At 43.1% G+C, this 21,985-nt stretch overlaps 1 protein-coding gene across 1 annotated transcript in view; it reads right to left on the minus strand.

The window, feature by feature from the left end:
• Positions 1 to 2,028: 2,028 nt before the first annotated feature.
• The window catches only part of RECK (reversion inducing cysteine rich protein with kazal motifs), a 76,747-nt gene continuing 56,790 nt past the window's right edge, over positions 2,029 to 21,985 (minus strand). Inside the window, exons 13-21 of the mRNA XM_066256776.1 lie at positions 20,373 to 20,513; positions 16,639 to 16,830; positions 15,599 to 15,721; positions 13,153 to 13,324; positions 8,545 to 8,737; positions 7,110 to 7,320; positions 5,495 to 5,568; positions 4,530 to 4,685; positions 2,029 to 3,641 (exon numbers count right to left, since the gene is read on the minus strand). Of these exons, the coding sequence (XP_066112873.1) occupies positions 3,420 to 3,641; positions 4,530 to 4,685; positions 5,495 to 5,568; positions 7,110 to 7,320; positions 8,545 to 8,737; positions 13,153 to 13,324; positions 15,599 to 15,721; positions 16,639 to 16,830; positions 20,373 to 20,513 (1,484 nt within the window). The 3' untranslated portion in view covers positions 2,029 to 3,419. The remainder of the gene's footprint in view (positions 3,642 to 4,529; positions 4,686 to 5,494; positions 5,569 to 7,109; positions 7,321 to 8,544; positions 8,738 to 13,152; positions 13,325 to 15,598; positions 15,722 to 16,638; positions 16,831 to 20,372; positions 20,514 to 21,985) is intronic.

Here is a 21,985-nt window from a genome sequence, read left to right on the forward strand (position 1 = left end):
CATTAGTGCCTGAGACCAACACTTGAAGCAATTGAGCCAGTGGTTGGGGGGGGGGGGGAGAGAAAGGAAGAGAGTGAGGGGAGGAGAAGTAGATGGTTGCTTCTCATGTATGCCCTGACTGGGGATCAAACCTGAGACAACCACATGCTGGGTCAACACTCTATCCACTGAGCAAACCGGCCAGGGCCAGCCCACTTACTTTCTGTGTACTGGACAAACAGCTATTTCATCTGGTGTGTTTTTTTTTATCAGTATTTTGAGTTCATTAGCCATGGTTATAACAGCCTCTGAATCTTCCTGTGGAATCTGCTTTTTATGCAGTTACCTCACCTTCTAAAACAAACCTCCTCATGCAGAAGTGCTTTCTCCCGGACTTCTTGGCCCTCACTCCAGGCCGTGGAAAAATTATATGGATTCAGAAGCCTCATTTCTCATTCCCCCAGAGCCCCAGTTGTCTCCCATAGGATCTGGATTCCAGGCCTCTAACAGCCTGGCATACCTGGCCTTCGGCACAGTGCTGGAGAGCCATCCGCAGGGGCTCCATCCCGCTGTGGGCCAGGAAGCCCCTGACAGCCTGTCCGCAGGCAGCCTGCGTGTGCCCCATACAGCAGCTGGCAAGTGAGGAGCACGATTTCCTTACCTGACTTGACCTGGGCTTGTGTTGCCCATAACCGTCTTCAGGGTTCTCATAATTGTGTCCTCAGAGGGGGACCAACCTTTAGATCATTCTCTCCCTTGAGATACCCAATCCCCCAAACCCAAGCATTTCTCTCATTTCCTTTCCAGACTATGAAACTTCTACTGCCTTCCTAGTGAAAAATTTAGTGAGCCCGGGCCTGACCTGTGGTGGTGCACTGGGATAAAGCGTCGACCTGGAACACTGAGGTTGCCGGTTCGAAACCCTGGGCTTGCCTGGTCAAGGCACATATGGGAGTTGATGCTTCCTGCTCCTCCCCCTTCTCTCTCTCTCCCCTCTCTCTAAAAATCAATAAAAAAAAAAAAAAAAAAAAAAAAAGAACCACCAGTGGAAGGATTAGAACTGGTCGCCATCCGCCTCATTTGCCTGACCTGTGGTGGCGCAGTGGCTAGGGCGTCGACCTGGAAATGCTGCGGTCGCCGGTTCGAAACCCTGGGCTTGCCTGGTCAAGGCGCATATGGGAGTTGATGCTTCCAGCTCCTCCCCCTTCTCCTTCTCTGTCTCTCCCCTCTCTAAAAATGAATAAATAATTAAAAAAAAAAAAAATTTAGTGAGCCCGGTTGTTGTCCCGAATCAACGAGAAACAATTTCTGTGATAGACTGTATAATTGTTCAAAATACTCACGGCTCCTCCCCCAGGTCTTTTTGCCTCCCTCCAACACCCCCCCCCCCCAGGAGATTGTATATCCCTGCCTTTCAAACTCAGAAGCAGCCATGTGTTTTGCTAGGGCCATTAAGACAGAGGCAGAAATGACAGTGTTACTTCTGAGCAGAGACCTAAGGGCCAGTTGTCGTTCTCAGTGTCTCTTTCCTCCCCTTTGTGAGGACCCCGGAATGTGTCCTGGAGTGAAGATGAAGCAGAGAAGTGCAGCTGACCTATGATGGCCATGTGACGGGGTCAAGATGAGCCTCTGCTGTTGTCAGCCTCGGAGGCTTTGGGACCTTAGCCTCAGCTGACTGAGCCTCCGGGCCCTGATTAACACGCCCTCCATCTCCACGACATACCCTGCAGCTGGAACATTGTGCCCAAGGCTGTGGGACCAGAACTGCCCAAGTCTGTTCCTGGGTCTGAAGCTTCTTGGTCTTTGGACTTGACGTTCTGCCACTGCCTGCCCTTTGGTCATGCCTGGGCCTGGTCTGAGCAGCTCTGTTCCAGCTGCACCACTTTCCCAGGGCCCCTGGCTTGGAATAGTAACACTCCCATAACTTCTTATTCCAGAGCAAGGGTCACAGCTCACCCAAGAGTCAGCAGTGGTTTCATTTTAAATGCCCACACTGCCTGCAAGTACACATAACCATATAAAAATTATTTTTATTAAAATAGAAAAGGTTTCCAGTATATTGCATTGAAGACATTTATATAGAAAAAGCAATTGCAACAAACATGCTACATTGGCATTGGGATATTCTGAAAGCTTAAGTGCCCACTTTTAAACAACATTTTGGTATCATAAGCATATCCTTATATATTTCAGAGGGTACATATAATACTGAAAAAATACTTCATGTGAAATCTAAGTTTAGGTGCATACAAACAAGAAGTATTACACTGAATAGCTTATTTCAAACTGTGAAACACATTCTTAGACAACATGCAAACATTTTAATACTTAGATTGACATCTTTAAATATATAAACCATAATTCTTTATAATTTTATATCAGAAAAGAAAGTCAGACAGAACATTTACCCACATTGTGCATGTCACACAAAAAAAGCAACTGTGTCTTCACAAACAGAAAGTACTGGGTTAGTACACGTGATTGTCACTTTACAAATATGGCTATTCACCTTCTTCATAATAAAATAGAAAAATCATGTATTATTTACATGAACTACTAATTATTTTACTTTTTGGCACTTATATAAGTAGCAGCAATTGGTTTAAAGATTGGTGTTTGCAAACCCTAAATTTAACTCGGATGATACCGAAGAATAGATATCTGGTTAATAATATAAAGATGCACAATGCAAGAGGCTTTGATGTGACAGAACGTCTCCCTTTCACAAGTCACAGGCATGCATTTGTAACCACCGAGGCTATTGTCTGCAGTGTATCATGCGAATGCCATTTAGTTAGCTTGCTTTTGCTTATCACAACAGATGGGTTCCTGAATTAAATTTCTGTACGTTAGATTTGCCTGGTGATCCATATGATAATTACAAAGATGCTCAGTGTCTAGTTCATGCTTCAATGGCAGTGCCTTCACTGTGGCCGCCGGCTTCCAGGCAGAGTAGGTTGTACGTAAACACACACACAAACACTAGGGGCCCCTTAATACTTCTGGGAACTCTGCAATGAAGTTTCTGTGATACAAAGCCCACAGTATAGTGAGTTATCTTTCTACAAAGTGACCATCTTATTAATCCGTGATACTGAATACATTTTAGAGTACGGGACCCATCCAATGAGCAAAATGTAAATTGGGAGGCAGTGATACACCAGAAGCGAACATGCTCTTTTCATCAGTGTTTGGGAGAATGTATTTTAACATTTATAAAGACAAAAGAAAAACCCTGCTAATATTGGCTGATTAAAAAAATACTGTGTGGTGAACAGAGGAGACAAGTACTTTTTCTTGGCCACTTTTCAACTACTAACCAGCAGTCCTGAATGTCTTTCACAACGTAGACAATTACACACGATCTTAGCCAAAAGGCCAAGAAGTGATCACAAGGTAGAAAATCAGACTGAGCAACATTTGGCACGTTTCACGGACAGTCAGTTACGTGTCCAGACCATGTGCGAGGCAAGGCCCAGGCTGAGGAGGAGGAGGCAGGAGCTGCGGGGAGGCCGGGCCCGGAGGCTGGCTGACGGCACACTGCTGGAGACCTGCACCTGGGAAATGATGAGGGCAGAGAGAGGGACATGGGACGCCAGAGTAGGGCTGTCGGAGTTGATAAGGGATTCGATCTTTTCTGCTTCCTTATTGCAGGCCTCAATCTGGGAGAGGAAAATCAGATTCTTTTAATATAAAACCACAGAACCTATGAAAAGGTCAAGTCAAATTCCAGATATATTCCAACATAGGGAATATGCTTTCATTTTGTCCATTTCTTAGCCAAAGGAACATTTAGTTACAGTCTACTTTATTATATAAATAATAACAGCATCAATGGAAATCAAATCAGAAATGAAACGGTCCACAGTGCCATTGCCCTTCTTTTCCACAACCCTTTCACTGCTTATCCAGTCAGACATTAGCTTTGCCTGGTTAAAGCCAGTCCTGGGCATGGACTTTCAATGCCTATGTACATATCAGGAGGAAAGCAGTTAGACTAGTGAGCTTTCTAATGGTGGCAGTTGACAGGCTGCTTATATTCATTCACCTTTTGCTTGAGGCTCTCAGTATTTTGAGCTGAAACCTGGGCCTTCATGAGTAAGAATAACCTTGAGATTGTAAGGAAGAAAAACTGGAGCTCACAAGACAGCTCCAGTGGGCTCCCCTCCCCAGGGGAAGCACAGTCGTCAGGAGACAAAGTCGCTGCTGCTTTGTTGCTGTGTGACTCCTGTCACTCCCCTCCCTGGGCCCAGCTGCCTTGTCTGTAAGATGAGCAGATGGTCCCTCTCCACAAACTTTCAGTCGTAGCATCTCAACCTCTCCCCGCCCCACCCCTTAGCATTCTGCGTCAGATGTACCTGGCCTCAGCCACCTGGCGAAGTGCTCACTGGGTGCAGCTCTGTCCCTCAGAGACTGCCTGGCTTCTCCCTCCTGCCCCACCTCCATTTCCTCCCCACCTGCCCTCCCCATCCTGTTCTGCGCCCACCCCCTCCCAAGTCCACCAAACTTGAAATCAACAAGATGGCTGCACAAGGTATGCTGGACCCCACCTGCAAAGCTTTTGGATAATGATCAACAGGAATGATCAGGATCACAATTTCTGATTCAATGCTGAAGTATCCAAACACGTCACACTGTGGGACAGACACATGCATGCGGATTTTCTGAAGTATTTCCAGAACTGTTATTGGCTTTTTGTTTGTTACCTAGAAAGAGAAAAAATTTTCTATCACCAGAAAAAAAGATTTTCTTATTATGGCCTAAGCCAGGGAGGCTTGTTTGACCAAGGCGCCCCTAAGCGCAGGGCCTTAACAGGTCCCTGCTGCTGAGTTCCCAGTCTCCACAGAGTCCATTCCAATGGGGTTTGCCTGACATGAAGCTTTGTAGCCAAACTAGACACTCTCACCAGAAGTGCTTCATAAAAAGTGACTGTTCTGAGTTGGAGGCCACAGGGAAACAATCTTTCCGTAAAAAAAAAAAAGGTAATGTAATCAAAATGGGAATAATTTTTGAGGTAGTGACAGGTGTTGGCGGCTACACATCTGGAGCCCTGTCTCCACAGCAGCGAGCAGTAAAAGCGACGGTACAGAAGAAAAGAGGCAAAACTCTCCTGGACGGCAGCCCATAGGGGACTGGGACCGTGGGGGGGCCCATCTGGGGAGGCCCACACAGAAACATCTGGGCATCTACTAATCTCTGGTTTTGCCTTTTGCCCTTGCTCTGCTCACTGTGCCAGGAGGGGGGCTTTTCTAGAAAGGCTCAGGCTGTGACATGCATGTGACATGCAGAGCGAGGTCACCACACAGCTGCGTGGGGGGTGGGGAGCGCAGGATTAGGAGCCAACTGCCCTGAGTTCAAACCCTAGTTCAACTGGCCGTGCGCTGGATGGCCATGGGTGGGCTGCTCCTCTGCAAATTAGCTTCATCTGTAAATGGGACAACACAGTCCCGCTGTGGGATTACTGAGAGGTTTATCAATAAGGTTTCAACAGTGCCTAGCATATGGAGCAATTTACCTTGGCAATAGTATCCAGTTTTTCTTTGTCAAATAAAACTCTTAACATCCCAGCACATAATGGGCAACAAGCACCTGTACAACAGAAACCATATTGTGTGTTTAAATTTAGAAACAAGAATACAAAATAGGGGGTGACATTACCAACCCTTCAGTTTGTGCTACGAGAGTTATAGCTGGCCTTCCTGGTGCCTTACAATCAATACATATCCCCAAATCCTTCCTCCATCCCTGCTTTCATCCTTTACCACTTCCCAGGGGGAGTCGGCTGTACGACAGCACGGAGACAGATGGCCTCTCAGACATAGAAGTCTGGACCTGCCCTGCCTCAGCACACCCTGTGTGGTCTCGGGCAAGTGCTCTCTGCACTTGTGCTTTCTACCTACAAAACAAGGGAGCAGGTGTTTCAGGGAATTCACGAGGGTTTAACTTTAATATATATATATAATTAAAAAAAAATATTTTTTTTAAGTGAGAGGAGGGGAGGCAGAGACAGACTCCCGCATGTGCCCTAACTGGGATCCACCTGGCATGCCTTCTATGGGGCAATGCTCTGCCCATCTGGGGCTTTTGCTCCACTGCTTGGCAACTGAGCTATTTTAGGTGAGGCCATAAAGCCATCCTCAGTGCCTGGGGTCAACTTGCTCCAACTGAGCCATGGCTGTGGGAGGAGAAGAGAAAAAGAAAAAGGAGAAAGGAGGGGTGGAGAAGCGGCTGGGCGCTTCTCCTGTCTGCTCTGGCTGGGAACTGAACCCAGGTCATCCACACGCCGGCCAACACTCTACCACTGAGCCAACCAGCCAGGGCCTCTAATATAATTTTTAAATTAATTTAAACTGTTGAAAAACAACACAGTATGAGAGCATGGTCTCCAGGAGGAAACAGGCTTTGTTTCGCTCACTGCTATGCCCCCAGTGCCCAGAAGAGTGGCACACAGTGGAGCTTAATAAACAACTGATGAACTCACAGATGGAGGAGTGAACTTGTGAGACTTCAGACTAAGCTGTTCTGTGTAGACTTGGGATCAAGTCTCTTCTGCCTCCTTTGTTTAACTGAAGAAAGGGAAGCTGTTTAAAAAACACCTGTTACCATTTATAATAGTCTAACAAGGCTTTCTCCATTATATGCAACTAAAACAATTACAGTGGATTCTAAGGCCAATCTAAGACAACTATTTCCGGTTTCTCTCAATTTCAAATGTTTGTGTTCATCAAAACTACTTCAGTTATTCATTCATTAATTACTACTTCTTTATTCCTGAACTTTATGGCAATATATATATTTAAAAGTAAATATTGTGCATTTGAACTAATCATAATTTTAATAATTAAATACTACTTTATCTGTTTCTCTGCTGGTGTTTCGTATAAGATTTTTCTTGAAAAAAGTTTGCCATACTGTTTTAAAACCACTGGACCAGAGTGTGTCTCGGGGGGACCTCCAGCTTTTTAAGGTCGGACCAGAGTTATGCATCTATTAGCATCAGGTAGAGTTAAGACTTCATGAAAATTTTAAATTAGCTAGTTAACTCCCTTCTCCTCAGTGAGGAGAGGCAGATAAGCAAGCGTCCCCAGTCCCACCCCTGCCCGGCCCCACCCCAAACACTGCCAGCCTACCCGGTGGGATGATGGGCTTGCACTCAGTCGCTGAGAGCAAAGGACACTTCACAGCAGCGCACTCTGTGACAGAACTATGCTCTGAGAGGACCCCGACGGCCTGGCAGGGCCCAGAGTAATCAACTGCCACACGATCTGAGTAGGCAGCGCACACGCTACTGTAGGTCTCCCCGTTGTGCCCACAGACGGGCTCCACGGCTCTGCAGAAGGGCTGGGGGCAAACAAATCACATTTAGCTTGGAAACCTCTATGTGCACTACTCCTCACCAAGAGTGCATAGTAGGTCTCCCTATTTTCAGGAAGGTCAAAAGACACAGGAATAAATTCTGGGGACCCTCTTAGTTAAGCTCCTAAGGTGGGCTAAACATGGTGGTGGGGGACAACAGGGCTGTCCCCAAATGAATTGAAGAGATTACTTTTCTCAGCCTTTCTAGGACTTGGTGCTCACTCATGTGAACCAATATGAGATAAAATTCCCCTCCCTCAGACTTCTGTTATTCCAGAAAAGTGCCTGCTGGAAGAAAACAAGATAAATCTTCATGCGAATATGGAAGCTTTATCATTTCACACTGGGTACTGGATAAGGAGAAGAGTGGAGAGCTCAGTGGGGCAGATCAGCTCTAGGCCCATTGGCAGGTAAGGAATATGTGAGAGAAAAATCATAGCCAGGAAGAGGGACAAGTAGGAAGAGAAGACTGCAATTCAGTGTAGCAGGTATCAATGCAATCGGACCACAGGCTCTGAGAGAACACCAGCCTAGGGAGACAAGCGGAAGGAGGGATGCTTTCGACAAGGAGGACCAGGAAATGAGAAACGATCGTGCCAGGTGTTAGCTGGTTGTGGGCAGGGATGCTGGGCCCCAAGATGGGTTCCCTGGGAGAGGGGCCGGCACACAGATCAGTGGTATGGGTGGGAAGCCTCCATGCGGTCGTCCTTGAGGTTATATTTTAAGCATGAATACAGATTCCACAACCTTAAAGGACTGCAAGATAAACTGATGCAGAAAGGCATTGTCTTAGAGAAACATTCGATTATTTTTCAGTCCTGTGATAGGGACTTCAGTTGGGAAAGTGTCTGGAAAAGAGCTCTTTTCTTGGTTGTTTTAACATGCATTCTTCCTGATTTGTCTTCTAGCGAGGCCCACAGAACTACGGAAAGGGAAATGGTGCTGATTCATGCCAGGGCTGTGAAACTTTAAATTCTTTTCCTATAAGAAGCCACTCTCCTTTCTCCCTTGCACACTCCTTGGGCAAAGGTACACACACTAGCAAGAAGTTTTCCGGAGTCTCCAGGGAGGAAAAGCCAGTCTTGAGATGGCTCACTTTTGGCAGAGGGCTGAGTTCTCTAGATGTGATGGGATTCCTAGAAGACCCCCGAGTGTCTTACTGCTGATTCATCTGCAGAAGATAACAAACCAGTTTTCTGCTCTGCGTACCTGGCACGGGCCTTTGTATAGGAGGCTCTTCCCTCTCTGGTACAAAGTGCAGAGATTGCTGTGCTCCACATGGTTTGTGTCACAAACAGGATCGCGGGCCTGGTCACAGGTGAGCTGTCGTGGCAAACACTCGTATTGGCTACATCCAAATTTATCAAAAGTTGTCAGGCAGACTTGTGGTTTGGGTATGCACCTGAAATACACAGATGTAGCACCATGAGTCAGGAGGGACTATGGTGGGGCCGGCAAAGCACTGACAAGGCATAGGAGGCTGAGAAGAAAGCAAGAGAAACTGAAATCACTTCCTGTCCCCAAGAGCTTATGGACAGCAGGAGAGTTAAGCACGCACATAAAGTGGGCTTTTGGGTAGAAATGACACACAAAGGCTCATGGGGATCAGTCCTTCTGACTGAGGGCCTGGAGAAAGCACTGGGAGGAGTGGCGCCAGGTGGGTGGGAACCTGGAGGACAAGGAGGGCCACAAGCATGAACAACGGTGTGACGCTCCAGACTGTGGCACGGGGGAGGGGCAGGAGCAGTGGACGCTCAGGGTAGAAATGGCATCCATGAGGCCATCAAGTGGGTTAAGGGTCTGATGCTGGAGGCCTTGTAGTCAATAATAAATGAAACATTTTCAGTTTGGCTAATATGAGTCTATCTTAAGAGAAGACTTCACAATATGTGCTGAAAAATTCTAGTTTCTGTGCTCAGAAGGCTGAGGACCTGACACGGCTGGCTGTGAGTCACTGGGAGGAGGCCTCCCCATGAAGCTGGGTTTCCCTAGAACTATCTGGACCCTGCTTTATTCTCAATTCCTGAACTTCTTCTGAGGGGTTAGGGATGATGGTTCTCTTCTTTAGACTTTCCTGCTTCCCTCATTTCTTTAAAGGGCATTTGTAACTTTTTATAGGAAGGTAAGAGCTATTAAAATGTTTAGCTTTCACTGGGTCTTTGAGATAACAGGATATACAGATATTAGTCTGTAAAACAAAAGAAGAACACAGTAGCTAGCATAATTTAATGTGCAAGGAAATCACTTCTCTTCCTTTTAGGGATAAGCCTCCCGCACAGAAACGACCACCACCACTATGCATGTTGCCTTTTCTCCTGGGACTTAAAATTAGAATGCATGTGGTTATAGTTTTATGGAAATTTAAGATATTTGAAGAGAAATAATGGAAAAGAACACTTAGAACTTAATTATCTATTAACATGGAAGGAATAAGAACCAAGGCTATAAGAGAAATTTGGTAATTTTAGAAAGAAAAACTTTTCAATCTGAGTACATAGAAATTAGAGGATCAATAGGAAAAGCTGAGAACCTAGGGGTAAATCAAAGTAAACACGATCAGGGCAGGGACTCTGTCTTGTTTACCGTTGTGACCTACTATTTAGAAAGGTGCCTGGTACATTAGTACATACTTTATGAATGGATACCTTTTATTTTTTTAAACAATTATTTTTTGAATGAATAATACAAGCCCATGGTGAAACTGAAAAAATACAAAATGTTATAGTGAAAACTAAGTTTCTCTCCTACTTTTGTGTGTCAGTCACTGAGTTCCCTTCACCAATAGCAACTGCTATTACCAATGTAATTATTCCTCCAGAGATACTATATATAAGTATAAGCATTTATATAGTATATGCCAATTCAAAGAGTATGTGTATTTAAATTTTGGGTAGATTTGGCCAAATTGTCCTCCACAGAGGATGTACCGATCTTCTCTCCCACCCCTTCTTGTATGGGAGTGACTGTTTCCCTGTATTTTATGTTATCAAACTTTTTATCTTTGCCAATCTGGCAGATAGAAAATGGTACACGCAGTTTTTTTTTTTTTGTATTTTTCTGAAGTTGGAAACGGGGAGGCAGTCAGACAGACTCCCGCATGTGCCCGACCAGGATCCACCTGGCATGCCCACCAGGGGGCGATGCTCTGCCCATCTGGGGCATTGCTCTGTTGCAACCAGGGCCATTCTAGCACCTGAGGCAGAGGCCACAGAGCCATCCTCAGTGCCCGGGCAAACTTGGCTCCAATGAAGCCTTGGCTGCGGAAGGGGAAGAGAGAGACAGAGAGGAAGGAGAGGGGGAGGGGTGGAGAAGCAGATGGGCGCTTCTCCTGTGTGCCCTGGTTGGGAATCGAACCCAGGACTCCTGCACACCAGGCTGACGCTCTACCACTGAGCCAACTGGCCAGGGCCAGTACACGCAGTATTAACTTACTTTTCGCTTCAAATGAGGAAGGTTAAGTAAGCACTGTGGTAAATTACCTATTTTCTTCCTGGGCACACATCTAAATTGCATTTCCGAGTCTCTCTGGCAGGCAGTTGCTGCCAATGACCAAGTTCTAGACAATAGAATGTGGCTGGAAGTAGAGAGGAACTCCACTTTTTTTTTTTTTTAAGATTTTATCTATTGATTTTAGAGAGAGGAGAAAGAGCAAGAGAGAGAAAGGGGGGAAGGGACAAGAAGTAGCAACTCATAGTAATTGCTTCTTGTATGTGCCTTGACCAGGCAAGTCCAGGGTTTCGAACCAGTGACCTCAGCGTTCCAGGTTGGTGCTTTATCCACTGCACTACTGCAGGTCAGGCTGGAATGCCACTTTTAAACCTGGCCCATAAAAGCTTCTCAGGAATCTCCATCACCTCCCTGCTCTTACCTGCTAGCCTGATATAAATGAAAACTAGGAGGCTGTACGAGCTGGCAGTCACTAGAGAGAAGGATCCTAAGTCTCTGAATCACTACATGGAAAGCTACCTGCTGAACACCCAAATGGACTGTATTTGAACTTCTGCTATGTTAATGATATTTTAGGGTTTGTATAGCTAGAGTTACTCACCCTAACTAATAAAAGCACCTTTTTGAGTGTTTAAGAACTATTTGTAGACCTGGCCGGTTGGCTCAGTGGTAGAGCATTGGCCCAGAGTGTGGATGTCCCCAGTTTGATTCCTGGTCAGGGCACACAGGAGAAGCACCCATCTGCTTCTCTACCCCTCCCCCTCCCCCTCTCGCTTCTCTCTTTCTCATTCTTCCCCTCCTGCAGCCATGGCTCAACTGTAGTGAGTTGGCTTTCAGTGCTGAGAATGGCTCCATGGCCTCACCTTGGGTGCTAAGAAGAGCTTGGTTGCTGAGCAATGGAGCAATGCCCCAGATGGGCAGAGCATCGCCCCCTAGTGGGTTTGCTGGGTGGATCCTGGTTGGGGTGCATGTGGGAGTCTGTCTCTCTGCCTCGCCTCCTCTCACTGAACAAAAAAAAAAGAACTATTTGTATTTCTTTTTCTACATTTATGTCCTTGGTCCATTTTTCTGTTAGGTTATTGCTCTTTGCCTACCTTTCTATTAGGTTGTTCATCTTTTTCATATTGATTTGCAGGACTCTTTATAAGGACATCAACTCTTTCTCTGTGATAGCCTTCCCAGTTTGTCATTTATCTGTTACCATGCAGAAAATGTTTATTTTCATGTAGCTGTATTTTTCAATCTCTTATGTTGGTTTTGTATTATGCTCAGAAAGGACTTCCTACTTTGAGATTTTATGTTGTTCTATTATAAAAGCAAGACAACCTATTCACAAAGGTTAACAAATAGAAGAAAACAAACAAGCAAATAACAAAATAACCCTCAATTCTACCTCCCAACACAACTATATTATCCTTCTAGTTTCTTTCTCTCTTTTTATATACAGTACCCTGTATTCTTTCCATAGGATCTTTATGAGCTTAATTTTCATGGTATAAATTTTGCCAGATGAGCAACCAATTCTCTTTGCTATTTCTTTTAACACACCAGAAAATCTTCCCCTCCCTCCATACTGCACCACCATTTTAAGGATAGAGAGGAAATTGCTTATTTTCCACAAAATTCTTTACAAGGAAAGGACTGTGGCACTGGGATGTGTCCTGCTCAGGGCACTGAGGCAGCCAGCACAAACCAGTTCTAGAAAGCTGAAACCTCAGTCAGCAGGACACTTGCCCACATACAGAAATCCATCATTAAGGTAGGTCCACTATACCCTGAGCTTAAGAGAAAACTGCAGAGAAAGGATTCCCTAAATAAATAATTTCAAATAAGACTGAAATTGCATGTTCCAAAGATTTCTCATGTCTAACCCCTAAAATGGAGGTGGATAAGTAAAAGAAAATTTCCCATTACCACTGGGCATACGTAGCTAATGATAAGAACACATCCACTTTTCGAGTCTCATCTGTTATCCCTCCTTGCCTCACACTTTCCGTTTCAGTCTTACGAGACCGCTTCAGCTCCCAGCATGCCCATGCTAGCTCCGCATTACAAGCAGTCAAGATCTTTGCTCTCTCTGCCTTCATACCACCACCATCTTTCCACCACCGTAAACCTTGCCTGCAAGGTCCTACTCCTCCTTCCAGCCCAATGCACCCTCAAGAGCTTTCTCAGGCTGCACCCAGGCCAGGTCCCCAATCTCACAGCAGGTCACCAAGCAGCTTTACATGGCTCTTTCCTTCTAGACACCAAACTCTCCAGTGCAGAGACCTTCTTAATTCATCTTAGTATTTTCACTGTCCGGTACACAGGAGATGCTTAGTAAGTGTTTGTCCTCAGTTGAAAAGAGTAAGGAGCCATTTGACTTACCTTTGGTTTTTTGGGCAGGGGTTGGGATTACATGGATCCTTTGAGATGCACGATCCAAACTCAAACTGATGGTCTTGGAGGCCCACACAGCGAGCAATGCAAGCACTGGGGTAAGTGCGCCCGTTCTGCCCGCACACGGGGACAAACTGATCCGCACAGTTACAGGGCAGACCTGGGGAGAGGAAGCAGTCTCAATGCTGTGTGCTTGTACAACCCCCTTTCCCTGGTACTTCTTTAGTAAGGCAAGCCACTAACAATCATGTGGTAGTCTCACGTTAAAAATAGAATTGAAAAATAAGTAAAAATATCCTTCCAATCTCTGAGTGTTTTTGTTTGTTTTTTTATTTTATTTTATTTTTATTTTTTATTTTTTTATTTTTTTTATTTTTATTTATTCATTTTAGAGAGGAGAGAGAGAGAGACAGAGAGAGATAGGGGGGAGGAGCTGGAAGCATCAACTCCCATATGTGCCTTGACCAGGCAAGCCCAGGGTTTCGAACCGGCGACCTCAGCATTTCCAGGTCAACGCTTTATCCACTGCGCCACCACAGATCAGGCCTTGTTTGTTTGTTTTTAAGGCAGCAAGGCTCTTAAAAGCCATTTGTCTGAATAATGCTTTTCTTTGTATCATTTATTTCCAGGTAATCAAGGGTCCCCAGACCTTGATGCCAGGACAACAGACCCCTATAAACAAAGAAATAGGTAGAAAAAGTAAAGAATGTTCCTTCCAATCTGGTGTATAAAATCTAGAATTTAGAAGTTTAAAGTCTGGTGTGGGGGATTCCTGGCCTGCATCTACCTCAGATTTTAGCTAAGTAGAATATGGACCAAGAAGTACCCCAAACATGACAAAGTAGCGAAGTAATAAACTCCCTACATAGGTTCTTCCCGTCTCCTTCAGGAGAGGGGAACAAGGTAACTCTGCAAGTTATTGTAGTTTTGAGACTTAAGAATTTTTATAAACATCCCTCTTTCTCTGAGTCATGTTTGGACTGAGACACTGTCTGGTCTCAGTCCAAGAAATGTGGTGTACTCTGTGGCCAGTAACATCTGCTTAGAGTCCGCTAGCTAAATTGCCATTAACTTAATTTATCCCAGGACATGAGGGGCTGCACACTACAGGGAAATGGGTCCTGCTAATTGTACAGTTCATTTTTCAAAATCATTTAGATGTAAGCAAATAAATAAAGTCTTCCAGCTAAATCTTTAGTTCACTTTTCATCCCCACAGAAGTTCCATGGTTTCTCTAAGCAGAATGAAGTGTCCTCATCACAGCAGAGTATATTAAGGATAACAATAGAGGGCAGCAACAAAGTGGTGAAGGCTGGTGTTTATTAGGGTGGATGGAGGATGGGGTGGAGTTCATCTTGCCTCTACTTCCCCATCAGTCTGCTGTTCACTTCCTATTTCTGATCTTTTTATTGCCAGTGTGCTGGAGACACAATGTTGATGAACCCATATTCTGTTCTCCCCCACCTCACTCCAGGAAAAGAAAAATCAGGTTGCTGCAGCAAGAAACAAGGCAAGGGCAGCTACCTGGTTCTTCTTTACCCCAAAATAATGGTTTTTCAGGTCTGGGAGAAACCAGAGGCCAGTAGATGCCAGGTAACTGCCGCTGCTATTGACAACTGTAGCTTCATCTCGAGAGAAGAGCATCTCATCTCTCAGCCTTTTCACGTACTGTCGCTGGTGCGAGCACAGTACCAGTAGAATACATAGGAAAGTCAAGAAAGTAGTATTCATAATCGAATGTGCAGAAAAATTCTTAGTTTCAAAATTAAAATAATTTTCCAGATTACTGTCTTGGAGAAATCCCTCAGGCAATGAAAGTGAAAGGAACCCATGGAGGAGTTTTAAACCTTCACTCTTTGTCTTGTTTTTGGTATTACCCGTTAACTCCCCAGAAATCCCCAAGCCAGACTTCAAACATCTAAATTCTGGATTTTATACACCAGATTGGGAGAAACAGTCTTGACTTTTCCTGTCTCTAGCTTAGTTTATAGCTGTCTCTACCGATATGAAGCAGTAGGCTGAGGCAGGTCAAGAAAGAAAGTGGTGATTTAAAAAATTAGAACGGAAACAAACTTAGAAAATACACGGACATTTTAGATGATAAATGTAGGGGTAAATGTGGGTATTTTAACAGGTAGAAGAGTTGCATTTAACTAAAACCACCCCAATCACTGATGCTGCTCTCCCTGAATGGAATTCCAGAGCACTACCTAGCACTGGAAGGGCCCCAAGTAACCATTGAGGCTAATGCCTTCAATCCACAAGGAGGAAACAGACCCAGAGAGGGAAAATATCTTGCTCTCATAATACAGATTATGTACTCATTTTACTGTGTACATTTGCAGTTAAGGCAAGAGAAGAGTTGCCTTGAAGGGAAAATGGGTATGAAGGGACGATGGCCTGCTGAGGACAGCTTCTGAATGCCCACGGTTACCGGTGAAGGTGCGACGGTCATCTTCGGAACTGTGCTCACTGAGGCACAGGCGGGTGGAGCACACCAAGTTGCCAGCGAAACAAGAACAAACATTGCAGTCAACATTAAAGGACGTCCCATGACCTGAGGGAAGTAAAATGTCATTCCCGATCACGCCTTTATAAATAGACCATAAATTTAAAGTTTAATAGTATAAAATGTTTTAAAATGAAACTTCTTGAAAAATAACTTTTGAATATACAAACTAGGCAGTTAAATCTGTAATGTTTACATTTTTGTATTTATCTCACACCACATCCCTGCAAAGCCCTAACATGCCGGTCTCACCAAGCTGCTCCCTATTTTCCGAGGGGGTTTGTGGCCGCCTTTCTGCCTTATATGCTCCTCCTTCTGGAAGGTCACTCATCTCTCCAGAACCAGCCCTGAGGCCACTTGGGACTACAGATTCTTCCAATACCCTGGCAGGAGTAACTCACTTCTTGAAGAGTGCTTGGTCTGTTCCTTTTTGTGGCTCAAATTCTCTTTTTTTTTTCATGGAAAGCATGGCCTCAATACCTCAGCTCAGTGTCAGCTACACAAGGCACTAGTATATTCTTTTGAATAGAATGAGCATTAACCAGTGGCAGTGGATGGAAGGAATGGATTTGTTTATCCTCAGATATTTTCTGATACAAAGCATCTACCTGATAATTTAGCTAAGTAGAATATAGGCTAAGAAATGAATACCTGACTTGCTCTAGGCATAAATTTGCAAGCCAGGAGCACTCTTCTTTCAAATAAGACTTCACACATAAAACTTAGCATAAAGCATGGCATACAGTTAAGAGTTCAATGAGTGTTAATTATTATTAGCTATTAGTCCCTCTTGAGGAGGCTTTCAAGAGTTCCTTAGAAGTCCTAGTATCCTTGAAGAGTGTAGTCTGAAAAATAGTGCCCTGGATAATCTGATTTGTAGACTTTACTCTTTGGTGAGCATCCATTCAATGTTAAGATTAACCAATCTCATATTAAAAATAAAACAAATGCTGTTTAAGACTCACTTTTTCTTTTTCCTCCAACAATACAAGACTTCTGAAGGTCTATACAGTGCATCTCCATGCAGTTTTCTAAAAGCCCACTATGTCCACATGAGCAAATTTTGTAACAACCAACTTCCGAACCTGCAGATGATGGCACCTGAATAAGTGTCCCTTGACGGACGATGAAATCAGAGGCTTCTCCCAATTTGCAACCTGTATGAACAAAAATGAACTGAGAGAGCTGGTATTGTTCTATGATATTATTTTATGCAGTATATACATTTTGAATAAATCTTTTTTTTTTTTTTTACAAGGACAGAGAGAGAGTCAGAGAGAGGGATAAATAGGGACAGACAGACAGGAATGGAGACAGATGAGAAGCATCAATTATCAGTTTTTTTAGTTGTTCACTGATTGCTTTCTCATATGTGCCTTGACTGCGGGCCTTCAGCAGACCGAGTAACCCCTTGCTCAAGTCAGAGACCTTGGATCAAGCTGGTGAGCTTTCTGCTCAAGCCAGATGAGCCCACGCTTAAGCCGGCGACCTTGGGGTCTCGAACCTGGGTCCTTTGCATCCCAGTCCGACGCTCTATCCACTGCGCCACCGCCTGGTCAGGCCATTTTGCATAAATCTTATAGGTACTGTATAGCTATTAAAGATTGTGTAAGGGGATTTTCACCAAACTATGTAATTGTTTTGGTTCATTGCTCAAAAACATTTTCTCTCAAACAAAAATTCCATGTTCTGTGAGATGGTAATGACTAAGGACCTATACCCCAAAGTTAGCTAGAGTTCCATACAAAAATGCCATAAGATATACAGTTTTTTATTTTGAAGGGCTTATTAAAGATATTTTATTATTTTTTTATTTTATTTTTTTTTTAGTGAGAGAGACGGGGGTGGTCAGATAGGGATAGGCAGACAGGAAGTGAGAGAGATGAAAAGCATCAATTCTTCCTTGCGACACCCTAGTTCAGTGGTTCTCAAAGTGTGCGCCAGGGTGTGCTGGTGCACCCTAGAAGATTTCCAGGTGTGCCCTATGGTATCCCAGAGAAATATGTGCCAGTTGGGGACCAAACAACCAACAGGGTTTTTGGAGTTTAGATTTTGGGGGGACAGAGGTGTGGGGAATTGGCTATAAGCTGACAGTCTGCTCAACCCCCCACCTCACTTGCCTGATTAGGTTGCAAAAAGCTATTAAGCTGTGGTGCTGGATTGTTTACACTACCCCTCATGTTCCCCGGAAAGACTGGAGGCAAGTTTCTTCTATCCTTTGTTTGGTGTAAAGTTAAGATGATATGTATGGTGGGGGTTTTCTGCACTCAACACAATTAAGAGTAAAAAGAGAGGAATTCTTCAATATATTGACAAGGAAATGAGAGTTTGCCTTTCAAATATATGCCCAAACATTGAAGAAATCGCTAGGACACATCAGGCTCATGTTTCTCATAAACACAAGAATGAAAAATCTTTAACACATTCATGCCGGGACCTGTTGAATTTACTAAATCTTACTAAGAATGTATCTATATATCTATATCTATATCTATGTATATATATAAATATAATTTTATATATATAAAAAGATAATTTTTTGTCATTTCTTATTTTAACCCCTTTTTTATGAATTCTAAGCATAACTCAAAAAATGTAACATAAAAATGTTTTTTAATGTCAGAATAAATTTAATTTTGTCATATTTATTTTGTTTAATTACCATAAAACGACTTTATATTTTTTCTTTAATATCTGACTTAATTACTATAACATATTTCTCAGAAATTTGTATATAGTTTGCCTACAATTATTTGTAGGATTTTAAATGTGCCCCGACTTCAAAAAAGTTTGGAACCGCCTGACCAGGCGGTGGCGCAATGGATAGAGCATCGGACTGGGATGCAGAAGGACCCAGGTTCGAGACCCTGAGCTCGCCAGCTTGAGTGTGGGCTCATTTGGTTTGAGCAAGGCTCACCAGCTTGGACCCAAGGTAGCTGGCTCCAGCAAGGGGTTGCTCGGTCTGCTGAAGGCCTGCGGTCAAGGCACATGTGAGAAAGCAATCAATGAACAACTAAGGTGTTGCAACGTGCAATGAAAAACTAATGATTGATGCTTCTCATCTCTCTCCGTTCCTGTCTGTCTGTCCCTGTCTATCCCTCTCTCTGACTCACTCTCTGCCTCTGTAAAAAAAAAAAAAAAAAAAAAAAGTTTAGAACCACTGCCCTAGTTGTTCATTGATTGCTTTCTCATATGTGCCTTGACCAGAGGGCTCCAGGTAAGCCAGTGAGCCCTTGCTCAAGCCAGCAATCTTGGGCTTCAAGCCAGTGACCTTTGGGCTCAAGCCAGTGAACACGGAGTCATGTCTATGATCCCGCACTCAAGCCAGCAAGCATCCCTGTGCTCAAGCTGGTGAACCCGTGCTCAAGCCAGATAAGCCCTCACTCTAACTGGCGACCTTGGGGTTTCGAATCTGGGTCCTCTGTGTCCTAGGCCAATGCTCTATCCACTGTGCCACTACCTGATCAGGCTCAAAAATATTTTAAAATCACAGATACTTTTTAAATATCTGTGTTTAAAACTGATAGTGTTTTTATAATAATCTTGATCAGAAAACTTTTAGTGATGGAATATAAGCATACGTTAAATTCAACAGAAAAGGTGAAGACTTGATTGGGCTTAAGGAAAACCCATTAATTTCCTTTTTAAAAAAAAATTTTTTTTTTTTTTTAACAGAGACAGAGAGAGAGAGTGAGGGATAGACAGACAGGAGCGGAGAGATGAGAAGCATCAATCATTAGTTTTTCGTTGCGCATTGCGACACCTTAGTTGTTCATTGATTGCTTTCTAATATGTGCCTTGACCATAGGCCTTCAGCAGACCGAGTAACCCCTTGCTTGAGCCAGCGACCTTGGGTCCAAGCTGGTGAATTTTTTTTTTGCTCAAACCAGATGAGCCCACGCTCAAGCTGGTGACCTTGGGGTCTCGAACCTGGGTCCTCCACATCCCAGTCTGACGCTCTATCCACTGTGCCACCGCCTGGTCAGGCTAATTTCCAATTTTAACAAGACTTGTTATGCCTCTATAGTTGACATATTATGGTATTACACAAATATTATAAATGATTCTTCAAGACATGCTTATTTACTGTTCCTTTTTATTTTACATACATTTAAAAATGATTCTAACATGAGAAAGAAACATTTTCAACTAGAAAAAAACAAAATGAAGCAAAATGTTGCCACACTATATTCTAAAGAGATAAAGGCTACCAAAATCTATGGGATAAAAATTTTTCAGCGTTAAAATCATATACATTTCAGAACATTAAATTTATGGAGTAATTACACATCCCACTGAGAATGCTATTTCTTTAGATACTAAAAAGAAAAAAAAAGAAAGAAAACCACATATAACATGCAGCACACGTTCTCAAACATTACAATGCGAAATACCAAGGGCAAATAGCTGGCTCAAAGTTCCTTTCTCTTTTGTTGTCTAGAACTCTGTAACTCATTATGAGAGTCTAGTTTTGGATTGATATTAGTTTATAATCTAAATGACTATTGAAAATTACACTTCTCTGTCTTTTTCTGCTTATGTAAATAACACAAGTTTACTGTGAAAACCTCAAACATTACAGAAAAACATAATTTAGGACATAAAGTCCCTTGTAATCTCCTTCCAAAGATAACTTCTATAAAGAAATACCAGCAATACATACCCATATCCATTCCACACCCACTCTTCTACCTCTTACCTTGAACACAAGAGTACGGAAGGCAGGGATCTCCAGACGGACACCCTTTCCGGTTTACCTCACAGAGCTCATTAGCAGGGCAAGGATTGGGGTTACAGGGATGAGTTACCTCTTCTACAATGTTACCTAAAGTACTTGGTCCTGAAAAATCAAAAACAAGTCAGCTTAACCTACCTAAAAGTGTAACAGAGGTCTATAAATTATCTGAATTAATTATGTCTGAAATAAACGGGTAGCTGAGAAGTCTCGATTCTAGTAAGCTATTAAAACACTCAGATTTTCTGATCATTTGTGAATTTAGCATAAATATCCATTCATTCATTTTTAAACTTATTGGGTACATACAATATGCTCAGCAAGGTTCTAGGTACTGGAGATAACAGTGGCAAACAAAACAGACAAGTCTTTGAGGGAGTTTACATTCTGGTCTGGTCAGGAAATAGATACTAAATAGACTGTGTGGGTGTGTGTAAATAAAAAATCAGACAGTGATAAGTAAGTAGTGTAAGGGGAGGAAAAGTGACAGTATATTTTGGATAGGGTGGTTAAGTAGATGCTCACATTCAAGAGGAATAATTTAGCACATTTTACCATAAATAATAATTAATAATTATAAATAAAGAATACTTTATTTATGGTAAAATGAACTCCATACTAAGATTATATTTGTTATCCTGTGAAATAATGACCGAGGAAGTCTCAATAGAAAGTATATCTAATATTTGAAGACAGTATTAAATTTCCAACAAAAACATTCTTTGTTTCCTCCCACTGAAACAGTTTCTTTCTACACATATATATTTGACGGCTATAATAGAGTGAAAATTGTGAATGCATTTGTTCTGCTTACTTGATTTTAGGCCACACTCAGACTTTAAGGCTAATAGAGGTATAAAGCTCTTGGAGTTTTACCCATCCAGCCCAGTCATTTTACAAATAGGGAAGCCAACGCTCAAAGATGTGGTCTGCTCAAAGCCACAGAGGCCTATGACTCTTGTCTAATGCTTCCTTTTTTGCTATACTGGTCATACAGACTAAAGGACATAATTTGTTGGTCTTGAAAAATATGACAGATATTACTAGCTGCAAATCTAGCATTCACTCTTATTTTCCTGTTTACTACTACAACTTTAGTTTTACTTAGGATGGCAATAGGCACACAGCTAAAATCTTTCCCAGTTTCCCTTACAATTAGGGGTAGTTTTCCCTTACACTAGGCTATGCTGGCTAGAATTCCAGTAGTCATGTCGTGATGATAAAGTACATGAAGTAAGTTCGATGACAGAACCACTGTAACAGCCCTGGACTATTTCTGGGCTTTCTTTAACTTCTATCTGTTGTTCTATTATTTGCAATGGAACTCAATCCTATCTGACACGGGAAAACAAAGTAGGAGCTCAATTCACTCCTTCCAGTCAGCTCACGGGCATTAGCGCCCCCTAGTGGCAGCTTAAACACTCCCCTCACCCTAACGACTTGGCATGCAGTTCTATTTGTTATCCTCTGGTTTCCAGCTATTGTCACCTCCTTGTCAGGAAGCTCAATGGGATAGCAACATACTCTTCTAGCTTTTAGTAGGAGATTAGACAGAGAAAGAAATTTCATTTTCATGT

Source organism: Saccopteryx bilineata, chromosome 2 (assembly GCF_036850765.1).
Source record: "Saccopteryx bilineata isolate mSacBil1 chromosome 2, mSacBil1_pri_phased_curated, whole genome shotgun sequence".
Lineage (NCBI taxonomy): Eukaryota > Metazoa > Chordata > Mammalia > Chiroptera > Emballonuridae > Saccopteryx > Saccopteryx bilineata.